At 46.1% G+C, this 21,360-nt stretch overlaps 1 protein-coding gene across 1 annotated transcript; it reads left to right on the top strand.

Moving 5' to 3' along the window:
- Positions 1 to 1,849: 1,849 nt before the first annotated feature.
- On the top strand, positions 1,850 to 21,182 carry LOC148115965 (major histocompatibility complex class I-related protein 1-like). The gene is made up of 6 exons (XM_087884545.1): positions 1,850 to 4,277; positions 7,949 to 8,224; positions 15,143 to 15,418; positions 16,295 to 16,579; positions 16,946 to 17,026; positions 19,019 to 21,182. Exons 1-6 carry the CDS (start codon positions 4,109 to 4,111, stop codon positions 19,102 to 19,104), a joined length of 1,173 nt encoding a protein of 390 aa, XP_087740671.1. The 5' UTR covers positions 1,850 to 4,108; the 3' UTR covers positions 19,105 to 21,182.
- Positions 21,183 to 21,360: the final 178 nt, after the last annotated feature.

The raw sequence follows: 21,360 nt of genomic DNA on the forward strand, positions 1-21,360 counted from the left end.
CCTGCTGGACAAGATTGCCAGAGCTACCACTATGGAGTGAGGCAGGTGTCGGGGCGTGGGTGGCCTGGCTCCTGGGGCCCTGAGGTAAGCCAATGCAGGGCGCGTGGGGCAGCTCCACCCTTCCCTGCTTCATGGCAGCAGCACTGGCATACTATGTAGCCTTCTGCTCCTCCGCAAGGAAATAGAAGTGGGCCTCCTGTACATGGGGAAAAAAAATAAGACAGCCCCCCAAAATAAGCACCAGGGCCTGTGGTGAAATCCAATTTTTTTTCCTACCGGTTCTGTGGGCGTGGCTTGGTGGGCATAGTGTGGCTTGGTGGGCGTGGCAGGGGAAGGATACTGCAAAATCTCCATTCCCACCCCACTCTGGGGCCAGCCAGAGGTGGTATTTGCTGGTTCTCCGAACTGCTCAAAATTTTTGCTACCAGTTCCCCAGAACCTGCTGGACTTCACCCCTGACTGGGGCTTATTTTGGGGCCCAAAAGAAAATTAGACTCAGTCTTATTTTCGGGGAAACACAGGTAGGAAAAAAGCTTAATATTAAATAATTTTATTTAAAAGTTTTAAGCGAGAAAGTTATAAATGAATTAAGGGTCCAAATTTAGAAATTTGAAACTTTTTCTATAAAATTTTGGAATTAATTATATGAAATAAAATCATATAATTTACATAGGAACCAGAATTACTTTGTCTACTGTAAATCATAACAAAGACAAAACATCTTATGATTTAAATTGGGACACTAGAGGTGTGAGGGCTTAAGGCCCTGGCCTGTTAATTATTAGCAAAATGTTAAAGGGCTTTTGCAAGTGAGGCATGAATTAGCTTCAGCCACAGCTTCCCCATCTTAATCACTTTATTTGTGCTTTTGCTGCAAATCAGTACTGGTTTTGGCCTCTGTTAGCAAAGAGCTAAGGGGCTGACCACGAACACTTCATACGTAAATCGTGTCAGTCTTGTTGATAGGATGTGACTGTGACTCCATAACTGTGGTGGCTCCCTCTCTTTTGAACATCAACCCCATGGAAATTAAACTGCCCCCTACTTGGACACTCTTTCGCAATGCCTGAAGACTTGATATTGTCCATGGGTGGGCCTGGAGAAGCTGGAGTGGGATGGAGCCCAACGAGTGGCTCATTTGACTGATTACTGTTGCCAGATGGGTAGGGGTTATTGTTTTTATTGTTGTATATATTATTTTTATTTTTTGTAAGCACCCAGAGTCACTGAATAGGTGGCCATATAAATTTTCTAAACAAACACACATAAATGTGGTTTCTTGCCTGTGGATTTGTGTTTCATAAAACAGCTGTTCTCAAGGAATCTCCTTCCACACTCAACAAATCTATATGGTTTTTTCCCCCCTGGGTGAATTCTTTGAGGGTCAGTATAAGTCTACTGTTCACTTTAAAACTCATTCTCACACTATATATTTATATGGCGTCTCTCCTGTGTGAATCCGTTCATGGAGTGTAAAAGTATTTGTATTCTGTTAAAACTCTTTTTCAAATCATTGTCTTTCCCTGAAATCCAATGGACAACTGTTCTGCCCCAGCTACGGATCCCAAAGAACGCAGCACACACAGTCTGTACAAACCTTAGTTTACTAAATTAAACCAGTCTTTTTCAAATAAAGGCTGTTAATTAACTTTCTTAACAGCCTACAAGAATCCAAAGAATAAATAATCGTAATCTTACTATGGTTGGCAGAAAGCCCAGAAGCAATTTGCAGGAAACCGATAAGAGAACTAAGATCAAGGACTCAAAGGAGAGTGAACGAACTTGTTCCTTGCAAATTGCTTCAGTCATCATCCTTCCTTATATAGGCTAAGGAGTGCCCAATTAGCCCCAAGCCTTACTCTTGAGGAGACCTCCTCCTGAGGAGCCACTCCTGCCTTTTGGCAGCTCTGCGCACCCGTGCATTGAGAAGAGGCTCCTCCTCTTCTTCCTCTTCACTTATGGGAGCTTCTGGAGGTTCTGAAGGCCCTGGCTGAGTCCCCGCCTCTGGCACCACATCTTCTCCAGCCTCCTCACTGTCCGACTTGAGCGCCAGCTGTACAGGCTGCTGGCGCAGCACCACACCAGCCTCCTCGCTGTCGGAATCAACTACTAGCTGCACAGGCCGCTGACGGGCCACAACAGACAACCAGTGTTGCTCTCCCATTGGAGGCATTCTCCAAGTAAACTGGGATGCGCCCATAATTATTCTCCTGCAGCATCTTGGACCAGCTGTAGCTTCTGCCTTGTCTTCAAGGGTAGCCCCGAAAGAGACACCTTTCAGCAATCCAAACACCATTAAATGGTTTAATCCAGTCTTATCTTCACTTACCACATATTAAAGTGCTCTTCCACACAGCCCTGATAAAAGGGCTCCTTTCCAGTGTGGAAGCCCCTACAAAGTTGAAGTTACTTAAAAGGAAGCCCCTTGAAACAAAACGGGGGGTTTATCTGCATTGGTGGGTGGGGAAACAAGATGGAAATGGCTTCCTTGGGGTCAATCCCAAGGAAGCATTCTGTCCACAGAGTGGCAGCTTTCCTCCAGAGGAAAACTGGCACCCCGGGAGACGGGCAGCTCTAGTCTAAGGAGAGGGCAGTGGTGAAATTTAATTTTTTTACTACTGGTTCTGTGGGCGTGGCTTGGTGGGCATGGCAAGGGAAGGATACTGCAAAATCCCCATTCCCACCCCACTCCAGGGGAAGGATACTGCAAAATCTCCATTCCCATCCCACTCCAGGGGATGGATACTGCAAAATCTCCATTCCCACCCCACCCCAGGGGAAGGATACTGCAAAATCTCCATTCCCACCCCAATCCAGAGGAAGAATCCTGCAAAATCTCCATTCCATCCCCACTCCAGGGGAAGGATCCTGCAAAATCCCCATTCCCACCCCAATCCAGAGGAAGGATCCTGCAAAATCCCCATTCCATCCCCACTCCAGGGGAAGGATCCTGCAAAATCCCCATTCCCACCACACTCCAGGGGAAGGATCCTGCAAAATTCCCATTCCCACCCCACTCCAGGGGAAGAATCCTGCAAAATCTCCATTCCATCCCCACTCCAGGGGAAGGATCCTGCAAAATCCCCATTCCCACCCCACTCCAGGGGAAGGATCCTGCAAAATCTTCATTCCCACCCCACTCCTGCGGAAGCATACTGCAAAATCTCCATTCCCACTCCATTCCAGGGGAAGAATCCTGCAAAATCTCCATTCCCACCCCACTCCAGGGGAAGGATACTGCAAAATCTCCATTCCCATCCCACTCCAGGGGAAGGATCCTGCAAAATCCCCATTCCCACCACACTCCAGGGGAAGGATCCTGCAAAATCCCCATTCCCACCCCACTCCAGGGGAAGGATACTGCAAAATCCCCATTCCCACCCTACTCCAGGGGAAGAATCCTGCAAAATCTCCATTCCCACCCCACTCCAGGGGAAGGATCCTGCAAAATCTCCATTCCATCCCCACTCCAGGGGAAGGATCCTGCAAAATCCCCATTCCCACCACACTCCAGGGGAAGGATCCTGCAAAATCCCCATTCCCACCCCACTCCAGGGGAAAGATACTGCAAAATCTCCATTCCCTCCCCACTCCTGGGGCCAGGCGGAGGTGGTTTTTGCCAGTTCTCCAAGCTACTCAACCTGTCAGAACGAATTTCACCCTTGGGAGAGGGGGCAGAGTGCTTTTTTCCCAGCTCGGAGCTGAAACAGATGGTTATTTCCTGCCACAATCGTTAAGGATGAAAACCGCTCATAAATCCCTTTTTTTTCAGCGCCGTTGTAACTTGGAACCGTCACTAAACGGACTGTTGGAAATCGAGGACTACCCTGTCCCTGAAAGAAACACTTTCACGAACCAGGAAGCCGCCAAAAGAGCCGAAACCCGAGAAGAAGCTCTTAGGGGTGGGAGAAGCCAGCAGCAACCGGCCGTCTCCTTCCCCGCGGTACTTTCCACTCGGGCGCGGTTCGCCGAATCGCGGGAGGCGGAGCGATGTTATCACGCCGCATTGTGGCTTTTGCATCAGCCGCAGCGCTATTCGGGTTCTGCAGAACCGAGAGGCGCGTCCTAAGGCCGGTTGTTCGCGAGAGCCACTCGGGGGCTCGATCTTATGGCTCGCCGGGATCTTTTCCTCGGGATCCTCTGGAGCTTCGCCGAAGGAAGGATCCCCCGTGGGTTCGGGGAGCGGAGGGCGGCTGAGCTCCGAGGGGCTCCAGACGGCGGGACAACGAAGCGCCTCTTCCTCCTCCCGGCGCTTCTTTTGCTCAGCGGCTGCTCCGGTGAGTAGCGGGGAGAGCTCGCGCGTGGGCGACCGTGGGCGGCGGAGAAAAGAGGCGGGGGGAGTGGGGGGGCTTCGCCGCGTGGGCTCGGCTAGGGGCGATCTCCTCTCTCCTCTCCTCTCGCCCCGCCTGGATTGTTGCTGCTGCTGCGAGGATTAAAGCCACGGGTGAGAGGAAGGGACGAATCCACGAGCCACGGATCGAGAAAGCCGCGATCGCCGTGGAGCAAGTGGGCAGGTGCGACGGGACCCCGCAAAAGGGGTCTATGAGTCTCAGCCCAAGCGTTCCACCGCGCTGGCTTCCCCGCTTGCAAAACATCTCTTTTACTCTGTCTTAGGAAACAGTCTCCCTTCCCGTGAAGTTTTTTTTTTTTTTTTTTTTTAATTTTGATTTATATGCCGCCCTTCTCCGGAGACTCAGGGCGGCTTACAATGCGTTAAGCAATAGCCTTCATCCTTTTGTATATTTATACAAAGTCAGCTTATTGCCCCCACAAACTGGGTCCTCATTTAACCTACCTTAGAAAGGATGGAAGGCTGAGTCAACCTTGAGCCTTGGAGAGATTCGAACCAGCAGTAAATTGCAGGCAGCTGTGTTAATAACAGGGTGCTTTAAACCACTGTAGTACCAAGGCTCTTTAGTTAGCTTAAATCCAGTTTTTTTTTCCTCCAAAGGTCCTTCAAGATCCGATAGGGCAGTGGGTCTCAACCTTCCTAACGCTGCGACCCTTTAATACAGTTCCTCATGTTGAGGTGACCCTCAACCATAAAATTATTCCTAAAACCATTGAAAATATGTGTTTTCCTTTTTTTTTTAAATTGAAAAAGTTTTTCAAATGTAGATTTCCCCCCCTTTTTTCTCCCCCCCTCCTCCCTAACCCCCCCTCGCCACCCCTCCCCCTGTGACTTCTTCAAAGTAAAATCCAAATTCATAACAGATTATATAATACTTTACCATTCCCTTTCTCCATCCCCCAAATACTGACCCTTTCTTTCTAATAATATTATTATATCCCCCTTTTACTATACATTTCAAAATAACATTCTACTGTAACATTGTATAATAACTTCTGATTTGACATAGTCATATTATTATAACTCCCAATTTAGCAATAATCTGCCCTTTTTCTCCTCCCCCATACATATATCTCTTAAATCAAACCTTTTATGTATATTAATACAACATCTCAAAACAACCTTCCACTTTAAAACTATATAATAAATCCTAATTTAATATTTAATCTTTTGTGTATATTAATATAACATCTCAAAACAACCTTCCACTTTAAAACTATATAATAAATCCTAATTTAATATTTAATCTTTTGTGTATATTAATATAACATTTCAAAGCAGCCTTCCACTATAAAACTATATAATAAATCCTAATTTAACATTTATTCAATATGTGTTTTCCAATGGTCTTAGGTGACCCCTGTGAAAGAGTCATTCGACCCCCCAAAGGGGTTCCGACCCACAGGTTGAGAACCACTGTGATAGGGTCATCAGGGGAGGGAGATCTCAGGGACCGAGGAGATCTTGCAACAGTCATTAGAGCTGTTAACATCTTATCTTTTGTATGCCTGGATTCTATTTTACATTTTATAAATGGATGTCCTTTGATATTTTGAGACTTTGGAAAAAGTGCAAAGGAAAGCAACTAAGAAGCCTGGAGACTAAAACATATGAAGAATGTTTTAGGATTTGTTGCAGGAGTTGGGTTTGGCCAGTCTAGAGAAAAGAAGGACTAGGGGGGACAGGATGGCAGTATTCCAGTATTTGAGCGGCTGCCACAAAGAAGAGGGAGTCAAATTATTTTCCAAAGCACTAGAAGGCAAGACAACAAACGATGGATGGAAACTAATCAAGGAGAGAAGCAACCTGGAATTAAGGAGAAACTTCCTAACAGTGAGACGGACAATTAACCAGTGGAACAGAAGTTGCCTTCAAAAGTTGTGGGTGCCCCAACACTGCAGGTTTTCAAGAAGAGATCGGACAGCCATTTGTCTGAAATGGTATAGGACAGTGATGGCTAACCTTTTTGCTGTCGCGTGCCAAAAGCGGGGGGAGTGCGGGGGGGTTTGTGCGTGTGCATGCCCACATCCATAATTCAATGTGCCGCGCCCCCCACTTTTGGCACGCAATGGCATGGTGGGCCCAGTAGGCCCGTTTTTCACCCTCCCCAGGCTCCAGAGGCTTTATTGGAGCCTGGGGAGGGCAAAAACGGCTTCCCCAGCCCCTCAGAGGCCCTCCGGAGGTCAGAAACAGCCCATTTCCCCACTTCCAGTGGGCCCGGAAGGCCCGTTTTTCACCCTCCCCAGGCTCCAGAGGCTTTCTTGGAGCCTGGGGAGGGCAAAAACGGCTTCCCCAGCCCGCCAGAGGCCCTCCGGAGGTCAGAAACAGCCCATTTCCCCACTTCCAGTGGGCCTGGAAGGCCCGTTTTTCGCCCTCCCCAGCCTCCAGAGGCTTTCTAGGAGCCTGGGGAGGGCAAAAACTGCCTCCCCCAGCCCCGGAGGCCGGAAATAGCCCATTTCTTGACTTTTGGTGGGCCTGGAAGGGCCAAAAATCAAGGGCCGGTGCACGCATGCATGCTGGAGCTGAGCTAGGGCAACGCTCACATGCCCACAGGTACTGCTCCGCGTGCCACCTGTGGCACACGTACCATAGGTTCGCAATCACAGGTATAGGATCTCCTGCTTGAGCAGGGGGATGGACTAGAAGACCTCCAAGGTCCCTTCCAGCTCTATTCTGTTTCTGATATGTTCATTGGTGTTTAGAGGCAGCCTAGAGTTAGTTAACTTTTGGTGAGATGGGTGGCCATTTAAATTTGATGGATAGAATAGATAAGGGTCTGTAAATATTTTCACATGGATCAAATGTGGGGCCTCGCCCTCTAGCACTTCCTGATGAATGACAGTCAGGTGCTTGGTTGTCAGAGGTGTGTCGGTGGTGTGTTGGAGGAACAACCAATGGAAGAACAGAAGAAAAAAGCACCTGTTATTGGGCAGATCTAAGGTGGCTTCGGAAAGTCCCAAAGGGCATAGGAAAGATCTGGGAATCTAGCCAGAACAATAGAATGTGGACTTTGGACAACCATAGATGTATGTTTAGATACGCCCTGAACTGCAAAAATATTTTCTCTTTTGTTTGTTCTCTTCTAATATTTATTTTCCATGTTGGATAATGTTCCACCCCCAGGGCCTTTTAGTCCATCTTTCCGGTAGCAGAGAGAAGGATGTAGCATATAAGAATATAGAATGGAATGGAATGGAATGGAATGGAATGGAATGGATTAGAATAGAATAGAATAGAATAGAATAGAATAGAATAGAATAGAATAGAATAGAATAGAATAGAATAGAATAGAATAGAATAGAATTCTTTAATGGCCAAGTGTGATTGGATACACAAGGATTTTGTCTTTGGTGCATACGCTCTCAGTGTACATAAAAAGACAAGATAGACTTGTCAAGAATCACAACGCACAACATGTAGTGACGCATTTAGAAGGCAACACAAACAGGAAGTCGAGGACTTCCTGTAACCTTTTTCTGTCTCCAGAAAATTTGAGATCATAAAAGACTGAATTGATGGCTGTCAACAAATGACCCCATTAAACGGTGCGGAAGTGCCCCTTCCTGCCATACCTGAAACTCTGCCCTTGTTTTCCAGATGGACACACCCATTCTCTGCTTTATCTGTACACGGCCCTATCAGAACCCATTGGAGACCTGCCCCAGTTCACTGCTCTGGGCTATGGGGACGGCTTCCTTGTTGGTTCCTACAACAGCATCACCGAGCGGGCCATGTCCCGAGCCCCCTGGATGAAGAAGATCGAGGAAGAGGACTCCGACTTCTGGAACTGGATGACCCAGAGAGCCTCCCATTCTGGACAGCGGTTCAGGAACGACCTGGAGAATATCCTGCAGCAGAGTAACCGGAGCCGAGGTAAGGCCAGGAAATCTCACATCCTTGGGGCCAGTCTGATTTACACACAGGGAAAAACATGGTTTCATCCTTCATATGCTTTTTTTTTAAAAAAAACATCATATTAGTTGATGTCATTGGTTCTTTTATTTATATTCAGGTTAGTGGACTCCAAAACCCCAGAGAGCCAACATAACCCCATCTGGCCTATAGACAACACACACCTACAAGTATTCAAAGGCTAATACTGTTCACCATACTATTCTTTCCCATAGCTACTATAATTCTGTTCCTCCACTACTTCTGTTTCTGAGCCCACCTTCTGAAGAACAGTAACTCTTCTACTTAACTTAGGCCGATTCAGGCTGTTTTAGTTTCCCAAACAAACACCTCCCTTCTCTCACCCACTCCACCACCACCACACCCAGCCACCTCTCTGCTCAGTTTTTATAGCCACCAGTTGCTGGATTGGCTAGGGGTGTTACTTGTTATTTATTAATTTAGCGTATGGCATCTGCAGGGGTCATGCAACCATTGATATACAACACTAATAAAATTCATTATACACACAAACACAAATATATGTTTAAGTAGAGCAACAACAATCTGTCTGTCTGTCTGTCTATCGATCTATCAATCATCTATCGATCATCTATCTTATCTATATCTGTCTATCTGTCTATCTAACATCTGTCATCTATCATTATATTTATCTCCTCTCTCTTTCTCTCCCTCCCTTCTCCTCTCTCCTTTCACTCTCTCCTCTCTCTCTCTCCTCCCTCCCTCTCTCTCTCCCCCCTCTCCTCCCTCTCTCTCTCTTCCCCCTCTCCCCTCTCTCCCACTTCTCTCTCCTCTCCCCCTCTCCTCCCTCTCTCTCCTCCCTCTCTCTCTCTTCCCCCTCTCCCCTCTCTCCCACTTCTCTCTTCCCTCCCTCTCTCTCCCTTTCTCTCTCCTCCCTCTCCCTCTCTCTCTCTTCCCTCTCTCTTCTCCCTCTCTCTCCCTCTCTCTTCTCCCTCTCCCTCTGCTCCCCCCTCCCTCTCTGTTTTCCCTCTCCCTCCTCTTTCTCCTCTCTCTCTCCTCACCTCCCCCTCTCCCTCTCTTTCTCTCCTCTCTCTTTTTCTCTCTGTCTTTAAAAATATGTGGACAGTTCAGTATGCAAGTTAAATATTAACTTAAAACCACAATAAAGTCACCATCATAGAGGGAGGTCCTAAAGGGACAGGACACCAGCAGCCCAGAGAGTGACCATTTTGCAGGCAGCCTATCCTGTCGTGTTTGACTTTCATCATTGATGTTTTTCTTTAATCTGTTGTTCGGAGGGATTAACTCTCTTGTATTAGATATAAAGTGATTCACAATGGGACTCTTTGCTAATCTTTTCTAGTTAATGAATCTGTGGGGTGCTAATGAATTCTAATTTGAAGGCAGGGGATTGGGCTGCCATACAGGAGAGGCTGACTCTGCAAGATGAGCTGGAGAAAGGAATAGTTGCAGGAATCTTCAGACCGGAAACAAAACAGCCTCAAGAACTAGAGCAACAGGAAGGGGAGAAAGGCACAGAAAATCTTAACATTCCCTGATATTTCGTTTCATTACCAGATGGGCAACAAATAAATGTGATAAATAAACATTTTTTCTTCCCATCTAGATCTTAATATTTGGGGAGGTCTGTCATGAAAATCTGCTGAGAAGGGTGTTATGTTTTTGTTGATCCCTGGCGACTGCCTGGACAAGCCGCTGCAGTTTTTATGGCCAGATTTAGGATTTGCCATTGCCTCCTTTCCAGGGCTGAGAGAGAGTGACTGGCTCAAGGTTATCTAGCTGGCCTTGTACCTCAGGTGGACTAGAACTCAGGGCCTCCCTGCTTATCGCCTGGTACCAAAGTGGTCTTGTTTGTTAAATTAAATAGAATTCTTTATTGGCCAAGTATGAGTGGACACACAAAGAATTTGCCTTCGGTGCATAAGCTCTCAGTGTACATAAAGATATAAGTGATAAATCACGATCATAGTCTTCATAAATACATTCATCGTGAATCATGAAATACATAAAATAAGAAGAATAAAATAAGAAAGCGGTTCAAGGCAACAAAGCCAAATCTTCCATTAGATTGCAGGGAGTCCTCGATTTATAACCACAATTAAGGCCAAAATTTCTGCTGCTCAGCAAAGCGATTGTGAAGTGAGTTGCGCCTGATTTTATGACCTTTTCACCACGGTTGTTAAGCAAATCACTGCAGCTGTTGTTAAGTCAATCACACAGTTGTTAAAGAAATCCAACGTCCCCTGTTGACTTTGCTTGTCAGAAGCTGGCTGGGAAGGCAGCAAATGGTGATGACGGGACCCTGGGATGCTACTTTACTATCGTAAATACACAACGGTTGCCAAGGGCCTGAATTTTGATCACACGATCGTGTGGATGCTGCAGTGATTGTAAACACAAGGACTGGTTGTAAGTCGAGGATCAGAGAGAAAGTGGCACGCGCGAGAGCCGCTGCAGAGTGTGAGGCTCCCTGCCGTGAAGTGGGGTGAGAGTGTGGGAGTGTTGTGAGACATTCTCGTTTAATGAAAAGAAGGACTACGGGTGACATGATAACAGTTTCCCCATATCTAAGGGGTTGCCCCAAAGAAAATGGGGTCAACCTATTCTCCAAAGCACCTGAAGGCAGGACAAAAAGCAATGGATGGAAACTAATCAAGGAGAGAAGCAATTTGGAATTAAGGAGAAATTTCCTGACAGTGAGGACAATTAACCAGTGGAACAGAAGTTGCCTTCAGAAGTTGTGGGTGCTTCATCATTGGAGGTTTTTAAGAAAGAGATTGGAGGTTTTTAAGAAGAGATTGGACAACCAGTGGACTGAAATGATATAGATCATTTCTACTTGAAATGCTTGAACAGGAGGTTCGACTAGAAGACTTCCAAAGTCCCTTTCAACTCTCTTATTCTGTGGGGGAACCCCTATCATTCCACTAGAGTAATGTGGTGGCCTAGAGATGGAGCTCTCGCCTCATAATCAGGAGGCTGTGAGTTCGATCCTAGGTAGAGGCAGATATTTCTCTCACTGGGCACACTGCGAATATGTCTGTTGAATATAACTCCACATTGGCAACATGAAGGGCATCCGGCCAGTAAACACTCAGCTTCATTCAGTTGCTCAGACTCCACCCTGCAAGGGATTATGGGGTCGTTAAAAGAGGATGAACCCCTATCACCCCACTGCACACCCATTTGCTTGTCCAGGTCTGCTTGTCCGGTGGCAAGGCTAATGGTTGAAGGCATGGAGCTGGTGTCAAATGCCCTTGAGGCAAGTTTGAAAGCACGGCAGGATCTGATCTGCAGCTGGGAATCAGAGCTGGGGCTGGAAATGTGGACACAAGGCCCAGAGCAGGGGCGAAGGCGAAGGCATAATGAGGTCAGACCTCCAGCTGTAGCTTGGAGGTGCCGAGCCAAGCCCCAGAACTAGTGGTGTTTACATCCGTAGCAACAGCGATGCTGAAGAATTCCTAAGGATGGACCTTCAGCAGGAGGCCAGAGACAAGAGACACCAAGCCAAAGCCAAAGGTCCATGCAGCCATAACACTGGCAAAGACCGATGAGGGAGAAGTGGGGAAGCGGCGGAATCTGGACTTACTCTGGTTAGGAGAACAGAGGAGCTAAGCCGAGACTGAGGACAATGGTGGCAGTGGCAATGGAAATATAGTGAAGAGGAAATGCTGGGAGAGGAGTGGATGGGACAACCGGTCCAGAACTGAATGGCTGAACCAACGAGCCCAGCAACTGGTTTCCAGAGTCTGCAGAAGCTGATAACTGGAATTGGCCTCCAATAAGCTGCTACTAGGACTGTCAGTCAGGAGTGGAAGGGCTTCCTTTGGGAGTTGGGGATGCTCAAGATCAGAGTTCCCCAATCCTTCTGGGTTGGTGGCCCGGGGGGAGGAAGGTACAGGTGTCTTTACGCACCCCTGTGTGTGCACGCAAACTGAGAGTGCGTGATGGGGACCGCGAGTGCTCATGGGATGCAAACGGGGCCACGAGCGCCTGTGCAACACTAGCGGCAATGCTAGCACGAGTGGGGAGGTGCATGTGCGCACACGGATGCATATCAGCAAGCTACTTGGGGACCCCTGTCTTAGATTACTATAATACTCTCTGCATGGGGCCGCTCTTGAAGAACCTTTGGAAACTTCAGCTGCTGCAAAATGTCGCCAGCTACGTGGCGCATGTGACACGCCAGTCCGTGAGCTGCACTGGTTGTCATTGTGTTCCCAGGTGCCATTCAATGTGCTGGTTGTCACATTTAAAGCCCTGTGTGACAAGGGACCAGGTTACCTAAGGGACTGTCTTTTTCCAAGAGTTTCTATCCCGCCGATCAGATCCTATAGAGCAGGCATGCTGCAGATCCTATCAGCCAAAGAATGTCGACTGGCAGGAACTAGAAAATGAGCTTTTTCTGCCGCAGCCCCTTTATGGAATATTCTCCCAAACAGAGTTTAGAATAGTCCCAACCTTGTTGGCTTTTCACAAAGCTTTAAAAACTTGGCTCTGAACTTGGGGCTCGGAATGTGTTAAGGGTCCTGTTACTTGGTTTTACTATTAGTTCGTTAATCATCACAGCTGTCGTTTATGCTTATTATTTTGTGGATGCTTTTACTGTTTTAATGTCTTTTAAATTGTTTTATAATTTTAGAATTGTAAGCCGCTTAGAGTCCCTTGATTGACTTGGGCGGCTACAGAAATTGAATGAATGAATATGTAAATTAAATAAAGTCACTTGTTTTCGTGGTGTTGTAACTTTGAATGGTCGCTAAACAAATGGTTATAAATCAAGGAGTACCCTTATCTGATTTTCTGTCTCGGTATGGAATGAGCTAGACCAGAGGTCTCCAAAGTTGGCAACTTTAAGACTTGTGGACTTCAACTCCCAGAATTCCTCAGCCAGTGTGGTTGAAGTCCACAAATCTTACAGTTGCCAACTTTGGGAGACGGCTGATCTAGACAAGAATTGTTCTAAGTACCATAGAACCCCTGACTTCTGGGAAGTTACATCTTCCCATCTCGTGGCATCTCTCCAACATCTCCAACATCTTTCTATCCATTCAAAACCATCAACCAAAACAGTTGGTATTTGCTCTGCCGATAAGAAAATAAACTAGGATGGTTAGGATTAAGGTTAACCACTATCTCAGGCTCTTCCCCCAAATACTAGGGCTCAGCTATAAATTAGTGGCAATCTGGTGGGGTTGTATGCAGGGTGGGATTTCAGATTTTATGGGGGCCTAATCTGACTTCTTTTTAGCTGTGTGTGTCGATTTGCTTTAATGGAATGTTGTCTCTTATTTTGTTTGCTGCCTAGTGATAAATGAATTAATCCATTATAAAGGGAGAAGAAGCTGAACAATGAAATTCTGACCGGCAGCTAAATATCCTACAAAGTCGATGGAGCATGTAAGCTGTGTTTTTTGATGGATGAACTATGCTATCTTGGTTTCTGGTCAACAGCCAGACCAAGATCAAAGGTTTAGAAGCCAGAGAATTACCTGCCGGTCATCTGCCGTTTTTTCCCCCCGTCTAGGTTAATGAACGGTAATGCTAATTCATTTCATAAACTTTTCCTGAGCCCTAAAATGGTAAATGGGGGATAGGACCAGTAATTAGAGATCAAAGGAGGGGGTGCAAATATGCTATGCCAGCAGTCCCCGACTTTTCCAGCTTAGTGGCCTGGCGGGTGGGAGGCGGAAGGGGACGGTTCTGTGTGAGCAAGAGGCAAGCCCGCAAGTGATCGCATCTCCATGTGTGCAAGGGGCAGGTGTACACACCTGCCGCTTGCACAAATGGAACTCTGTGTGCAAGCACAAGTGGAGCTGCGCACATGCAGCCACTCGCTCACTGCTCATGCGGGTAGAGCTGCTCATGGGCAGGCGTTCACCCACCGCTCATACGAGCCAGTTCCGAATGGGTTGCTACCCAGTGGTGGGCCACGGCTCGGGGGTTAGGTACCCCTGTGCTATGACACACTATCGTACAGTGTTATAATTTGCTTACCTAAAATATTCTGGAGAACACCTGGAGGAGGGAGGAGATTCACTTCTAAGCAGTGGTGAGGTTCACTTATCTTTGCTACCGGTTCGCATGCGCAGAGCGTATTTGATGATGTCTGGGCGGGTGGGCGGAGCCTCCCACCGCTGCCGCTACCAATTCGCCCGAACTGGTAGCAACCCACCACTGCTTCTAAGAGAAAGTCAGAAAACTTGCCTGCTTTGAGAAGGCTTGGCTGACCCCCCATCCTGCTTTTTGCTTTCTTTCTAAGCTTGAATAAAACTTTGCAAATCATGTGTTTTTGTCCTGCTTCAGTCGGAATCGGGAAGCTTGTCCTTGGGTCTGGATGCATTTGTATCGGTTTCTTTACTTGCACTCACTCATTTTGAAGGAGAGAGATTTAGGCCGTCGTGAGCCTAGAAAACGGACCCTTTCTCTGGGTTTAGAAAGTTCTCTGAAAGATGGGGAAGCTTATAACAGTTTGTAGGGCTGTTATACCTAGAGAAGACATCCGATACTTTTGATAAATTTATCAGCATTTAAGCAGCGTGGACTTTCTACGTTCCATGTCCGTGTGAATAATATATTCATTGTTTGTTCCTTTTTTTTGTACATGTGATTTTCTGTTTTTATTATTAGGGTCGGATGGTTATTAATTTGTTTCCTCCTTCCCCCCCTCCCCTTTTATTTTGTATTTTAACTTTGGAAATAAATTTTTTCTAAAAAACCTGGCATATTGCCTTATTGGTGATGGGAAGAGTGGACAAACATCCCTTTCCTTTGCCTTCCTCTAGGTTGGTCAGGGAATCTGGAAACCGGAGCTAAAGCAGGGATGGAGAAGTTTTCTTGTCTGATGGACCTTGCATAAGTGTGCGGTGAGGGCTAACTAATTTTGCTCTCTTTTAGAACTTCACGTCTGGCAGCGGCTGTATGGCTGTGAGCTGGCGGACGATGGGAGCGAAAGAGGGTACGATCTCTATGCTTACGATGGGAAGGACTTTCTCAGCTTCAACAAGGCCACCCTCAACTGGACGGCAGCCAACGCTGAGGCCGAAATGACCAAGAAGAAATGGGATGCCGATTTGGACAGAGGCTGGCGCAAGAAGATTTACCTGGAAGGGGAGTGCTTTGCCTGGCTGAAGAAATGTCTGGACTACGACACAGAAGCTCAGGGAAGGAAGGGTAAGGATGGCAACGCTGAATATGAGGAGAGGGTGTCTATTTACGGTCCAGAGTCTTAATTGGGTGGTATGAAATACTGCAACTGAAGAACGAGCTGGTTGTCTCATTCGCAGAATAACCAGAAAAAAAGGTGGCAGGTTATTGAAGGAAAAAAGAATTGGGAAGCTCCTACTCTTTGGTGTTGGGCCTGCTTGGCCATCGGATGGGAGACCACTAGGGAGGTTGAAAAAATGCAAAAGAGAAAAGGACAAAAACGCATCCTTACTCAGTTAGGTAGTCCCCGTAGGTGTTGAAAGCACCTTTTTTTAAAGGTGCTTTAAAAAAAAAAAAAAGTGCTTCTGGCTTGAAAAGATTAGCCAATGATATCACCGTTGCCCAGGGAACATCCCAAATGGGGGCTCCTTTTATATCCTGTTAAGGAGCTGGAGCGAATGACGGGAGCTCACTCCACCATGCAGCGGGGCGGGGTCTCGAACGCAAGCTTGCTAACCTCCAACCCAGAGTCCTAACCATGTAAGCCACCGCGCTCCTATTGTTTAGATAGTGAGATGGGTGGTGCCTAAGTTTTTTATATAACTAAATGCTGTTGCCAAGAAAACTGAATGGTTGTTTCCTTGTTGGCCCCAGGAGTTGTGCTTGACTCCAGAGAAAAAAAAAAGCCTCTTAATGGAAATGGCTTCTCTGGAGGTATTGCAGTCCCAGGCATCCTTCCGTTCTTTGGGGGCAGTTCCCCAGGGCTTCCCTTGAGCCACGGAGCAGACCCATAGCTGCATCACCAGGATGCAGATATTTGGGGATGGCGAATTTCGGGATCAAACATTGTGAACAAATGACATTTCTTTCTGACAATTCTCTGCATTCTCTACACTGGAGCAGAGCCCCCAGTGGTGACGATGAGCAGCAGGACTGAGGTTGACGGCATGGAAAGCCTCCTCTGCCGAGCTCATGGCTTCTACCCCAAGGAGATCGATGCCTCCTGGAGGAGGGATGGAGAGGTCTGGCTGGAAGATACCCTCCAGGGGTCCGTGGCCCCCAACTCAGATGGGACCTTCTACTACTGGCTCAGTATCCAGATTGATCCCAAGGAGAGGAGCCGTTACCGGTGTCATGTGGAGCATGATGGCCTGCAAGAGCCACTGGACATAGCCATGGAAGATGATGGTGAGAGGCTGGAGAAAGACAGGGGGGTCTGGCAGACTCCCCATGGAAGTATCTGGGTGGGGGATATTTACAGCAACACAAAACCTAAACAGGGGAATATGTATAATACAAGAGATGTTATACAGGAGGGAACAGGTCTTGAAAGACACAAGGGACTTATTAACGTGGGATTATAAATAACGAAAAGAGAAAGAATATTGTACCCATATTAATTAGAATGTAGGATGTGGATATTACAAACCTAAAATTCTTTGACTTTTTCATACTTCCAAATGGAGTATATAACATTAGAAAAAAAGAAACAGATGCAAATATTTCAGTCACATTTCAGGAAGGAAACACTCTTTTCCTCTCTTCCCATTGCAGCTTCAACTGGTGTGTATTTCAGAAGGGGAGGCATGGTGGTTTCTGTAATTCTATTGGTGGCATTATTCATTGGATGTATTGGTAAGTATGCTACCACCTACAGAGGGGTTTGTAGAAAGGTGGAATTGCCATTCTGGTTTAGGCTTGAAGGCCCTGTTTTCCAAATTTGGAAACTTCCAGGTCAGTGGCGGGTTTCTACCGGTTCGCCCAATCTGCTGCGGGTTGCTACCGGTAGCAGCTGCGGCGAAAGGTTCTGCCCACTGTCCAGACATCTCTGCGCAGAAGCGTTGCGCGTGTGCGCGAGCAAACTGGTAGTAACGGGATTCGAATCCCACTACTGTTCCAAGTGTGTGGTTTTCAACTCCCAGAATTCTCATCAGTGGCCATGCTGGCTGTAGAATTCTGGGAGTTGAAGTCCACACATTGGAAATTGCCAGTTTTGGAAAACAGTATTCTAAGGTGAGAGAGAGAGAGAGAGAGAGACTTCTCAGAGGATTCGTGGCTTCCAAAATCTCCACTCAAAATTTAGAGAACTGAAGAGATATTTATTATTTTATTTTATTTTATATTTTATTTTATTATATATTTTATTTTATTTTATTATTTTATCTTATATTTTATCTTATATTTTATCTTATATTTTATTTATTTTATTTTTATGTTATATTTTTTTTATTTTTATTTTATTATTTTATTTTATTATTTTAATTTTAATAATTTTAATTTTATTAGTTTAGTTTAGTTTAGTTTAGTTTAGTTTAGTTTAGTTTAGTTTTGCTGCCTATCTCACCAGAAGGTGACTTGTAGACCACAAGAGGTCTAAAACAGGGGTCCCCAACTTGTGGGCTGTGGACCACTACCGAGCTGTGGACATCAGGCCGCGTGAGTGGCTGGCCAATGTGCGCAGGTGCATTGTGATCTGTCCCCGTCTACACACACACACAAACACAGCCAGCCGAGGGTTAAGAAAGTACTTGGCACGCACACAGGTCGTTATCTCAAACTTGGCAACAATATAAGCACTGTCTGCCAAGAGCTTTACTGCAACAGATAACATAAAATTACATACGCAATGCAAATAGTCCAGCAAAACAATATCCCTTCGGAAGCTTCAGACGTTGTTCAAGTGACTAGCCAAAGTTAGTTTTTGTTCGTCATGGAGTTTTACCAGCCACCACCCTCTCTTATATAGTCTCTGGGGTGTGGTCCAGTGACTCAGTTCTAATCCCTAGCACGCCTCCTTAACTGCTGCAACCGTTTATCACGCCTTCGTTGGCGTGCATCCAGGAACGACGGCTCTCCTTCCTCGCCCTCATCAGAGACACCTGGCTCCTGGCTAATCTCCTCTCCCTCGTCCAGCACCTGAGACAGTGCCAGAGGGGAGGGGCCTGGAGAGGGAGGCCTGGCTGACTCCTCTCCCTCATGTTCGGAGCCTTCCTCCAATGAGATAGGCTCAGAGGGCGGGGCCACAACACATTGTGCAAGTCGAGCTGTGCGTGCTGGCCCACCACTTTCACAGCTTGATTTCCCTCTTCTCCCCACCCCTCCCCAGCCAGGTCATCAAGCCAGAAAGGTTGGGGACCACTAGCCTAATGTTCCGCGACCAGCTTAAAGGAGGACTCGATCTCACAATCTCTCACTTTCTAGTCCCAACACCTTAATCAATACACCAAGTTGGCTCTTCTAATTAATACACAATGTCATGTCCTTCATTCTTGGTTAGGGCTGTAGCAGGGGTACTATTCAGCAGGTTCTGACAAGTTCTGGAGAATCGGTAGAGGAAATTTTAGTAGTTCGGAGAACCGGCAAATGCCACCTCTGCCTGGCCCCCGAGTGGGGTGGGAATGGGGATTTTGCAGTATCCTTCCCCTGCCACGCCCACCAAGCCCACAGAACCGGTAGTAAATTTTTTTTTAAATTCCACCACTGGACTGTAGCGTCTTTTGGTCACTGATCATGGAATTTCTGGGATGATCAAGAAAAATTCTGCTGTCCTTTCTTTCCGATGACACCTCAGACTTGGTGGTGAAGGGAGGAACAACATCTTGAGTGTTTTTCTTTTTGTCCTTTCAGGATGTTGGGCGAAGAAAAAGGGAAAAGAAGAAGAAGAGTCCACCACTTCAGACGATGATCTTGAAACAGTGATGCATTACAGGTAGTCTTCGGCTTACAACCAAAACTGGGACCAGAATAATCAAATTAAGTCTTTATTTAGAAGTAAAAGTAGAGTAAAATAAGGTCCCAGGCATGGAGGCATCCATGCCTGGATTGAGCCCATGGATCAGTCCCATAGGAGAGTAGAACAAGAGCAGGGAAAAAGGGCAAAAGCAAAAAGGGAAAAAGAGGGGAGCAGCCCCTATGCAGGGGTTCTTATAGGGGCCCCTGGCCCCTCCCTTACAAGGTGTGTGAGGGGGCCGGAGGGCCATGAACTTTCCCCAATGGGGCTGCAGGGGCTGGAGCCCCTTTACCCACCAGTGGGATCAAAGGTGCCTCTTTGCTCCCATCTGGTAGCCTTTGAGGAGACTGCCATGGCTGGCACAAAACACCTAACATAAACCATGAGAAAGATAAGAGACTGTGGAACTTTGGGTCCATTTAATTGAAGAAAACATCACTGGGATTTTCTATAATGGTGTCTACGTGTGTTTTTGTGTCTCTGTGTCTGGGGTGGGGCCAGACCTAGCTTGGGAAGGGTTAGGCCTTATGCCTCCCATCAATAGTAGGAGGAAAAAGTTAGCAAATGCCAGCAGGGGGCAGCAGCTCACAGAGCCATGTTAGTGCAGGGCAGCCACAAGGACCCAGATAGGAGGGAGATATTTGGGGGGATGTGGGGGAGATTTGAATTGAAGGAAAACATGGCAGGGCAAGAAACACACAATGACCACAATTGGGATTACTTGAAACTGATGTTGCTAAACAGTGTAGTCATTTGAGCTTTTGCTTAATGACATCACCAAGGAACCGCAATTCTGGTCCAAGTTGGGTTGTTAAACAAGGACTACCTCTAAAGCAGTGCATTTCGGAAAGGCGGTCAGATAACTAGGCGGCTCACAAACAGATGCACAGCCATATAAACAGGACAAATAAATAATCATGTGTCTCTTATGATTTAAAAGTTTTTAATACTAATATTTAAAGTTGTTTGTATATATTAATTTCAGTTGTTTTGTACGCCGCCCAAAGTCATTTTGTCTCTAAGATGAGCACTTATATACTGTAGTTTTCAGAGTATAAGACGCTCCGGACTATAAGACGCACTTCACTTTTTTGGGGTAGGAAAACAAGAAAAAAAAATCTGCCTCTAACTCCCAGCAATTTGCCTCGGTGCAGCAAACAGCCTGCTTTAGTTTCATTTTCAGCACAGTCTGATTAGCACAAGAAAAAAAAATCTGCCTCCCAGCAATTTGCCTCCTTCAGCAAACAGTGGAGGCCTACGCGGCAATAGGCAATGGCAACCCTGCAGCCTGAAACAGCTGAGGGTCGGGAGGCCGATCCAACCGACAATCAACTGCTAATCAGACTGTGCTGAAGCTGAAACCGGCTGCTTGCTGCAAGGAGGCAAATTGCTGGGAGGCAGAGGCCAAAGGTTGAGGGTCAGCGGGTAGGTGGGGCTACATTCAGTATATAAGATGCACCCAAATTTTCACCCTTTTGGAAGGGGGGGAAGTGCGTCTTATACTCTAAAAAATATGGTAAATACAATGAATACATGAATAACCTTTCATAGGTAACTTTTCAAGTGCCTTTTCACTTACCTTAGCATTGTGTCTTATGGGCTATATCTCACAACTTTGTTTCCTGGCAAAGACTTTTTTGCAATGGTGGCAAACATCTGTACAGGATGACGTTGAAGGTTTGTTCTCCGAGCTTGTGGGTTGGTTTCCTAACATTTCGTTACCAGGCTAAGATATTTTTTATTGTTGTAGCAGCTATTTAACTTGTGACTGTGATATTTATATGGTTAAATCTGTACTTTGCAATTTGTTAGCAAACGTACATTTTCTTCCTGAGTATTTCATGTATTCTTAATACTAGATTAAATTTTTGAAATCCAATATGTTTATGAGTTGTAAATTGCTTGTTATTGTTTCACTCAATTTTGAAGTTATTTTGAATACAAAGCATTAACTCTTTTCATACTTGTTTCATGTAGTGGAAGTTTTTCTTTGGGTAAGTTATCACAAGCCCAGAATAAAAATGTACAAAAGTGTTGACAAATAAATTATCTTCGATAAAACCGGCTACTTGTGAGGGTTTTTTTTAATATCAGCAGCCATATAAAGGTGATGAATAAATAAAATTTATTTTGCACATTTTCAGACACAGAGGTTTATTTATCTATATCCCGCTTTCATTATTTTTATAAATAACCCAAGGCAGCAAACACATTCCAACACATCTTCCTCCTCCTATTT

The sequence above is a fragment of the Pantherophis guttatus genome, chromosome 2 (genome assembly GCF_059756535.1).
Source record: "Pantherophis guttatus breed Tessera chromosome 2, ASM5975653v1, whole genome shotgun sequence".
Lineage (NCBI taxonomy): Eukaryota > Metazoa > Chordata > Lepidosauria > Squamata > Colubridae > Pantherophis > Pantherophis guttatus.

Coding starts and splice junctions, on each gene's coding strand:
- LOC148115965 (XM_087884545.1), top strand. CDS start 4,109: ATGGCTCGCCGGGATCTTTTCCTCGGGATCCTCTGGAGCTTCGCCGAA. Junction 16,580..16,945: donor CATAGCCATGGAAGATGATG/GTGAGAGGCTGG, acceptor TTCCCATTGCAG/CTTCAACTGGTGTGTATTTC. Junction 17,027..19,018: donor ATTATTCATTGGATGTATTG/GTAAGTATGCTA, acceptor TTGTCCTTTCAG/GATGTTGGGCGAAGAAAAAG.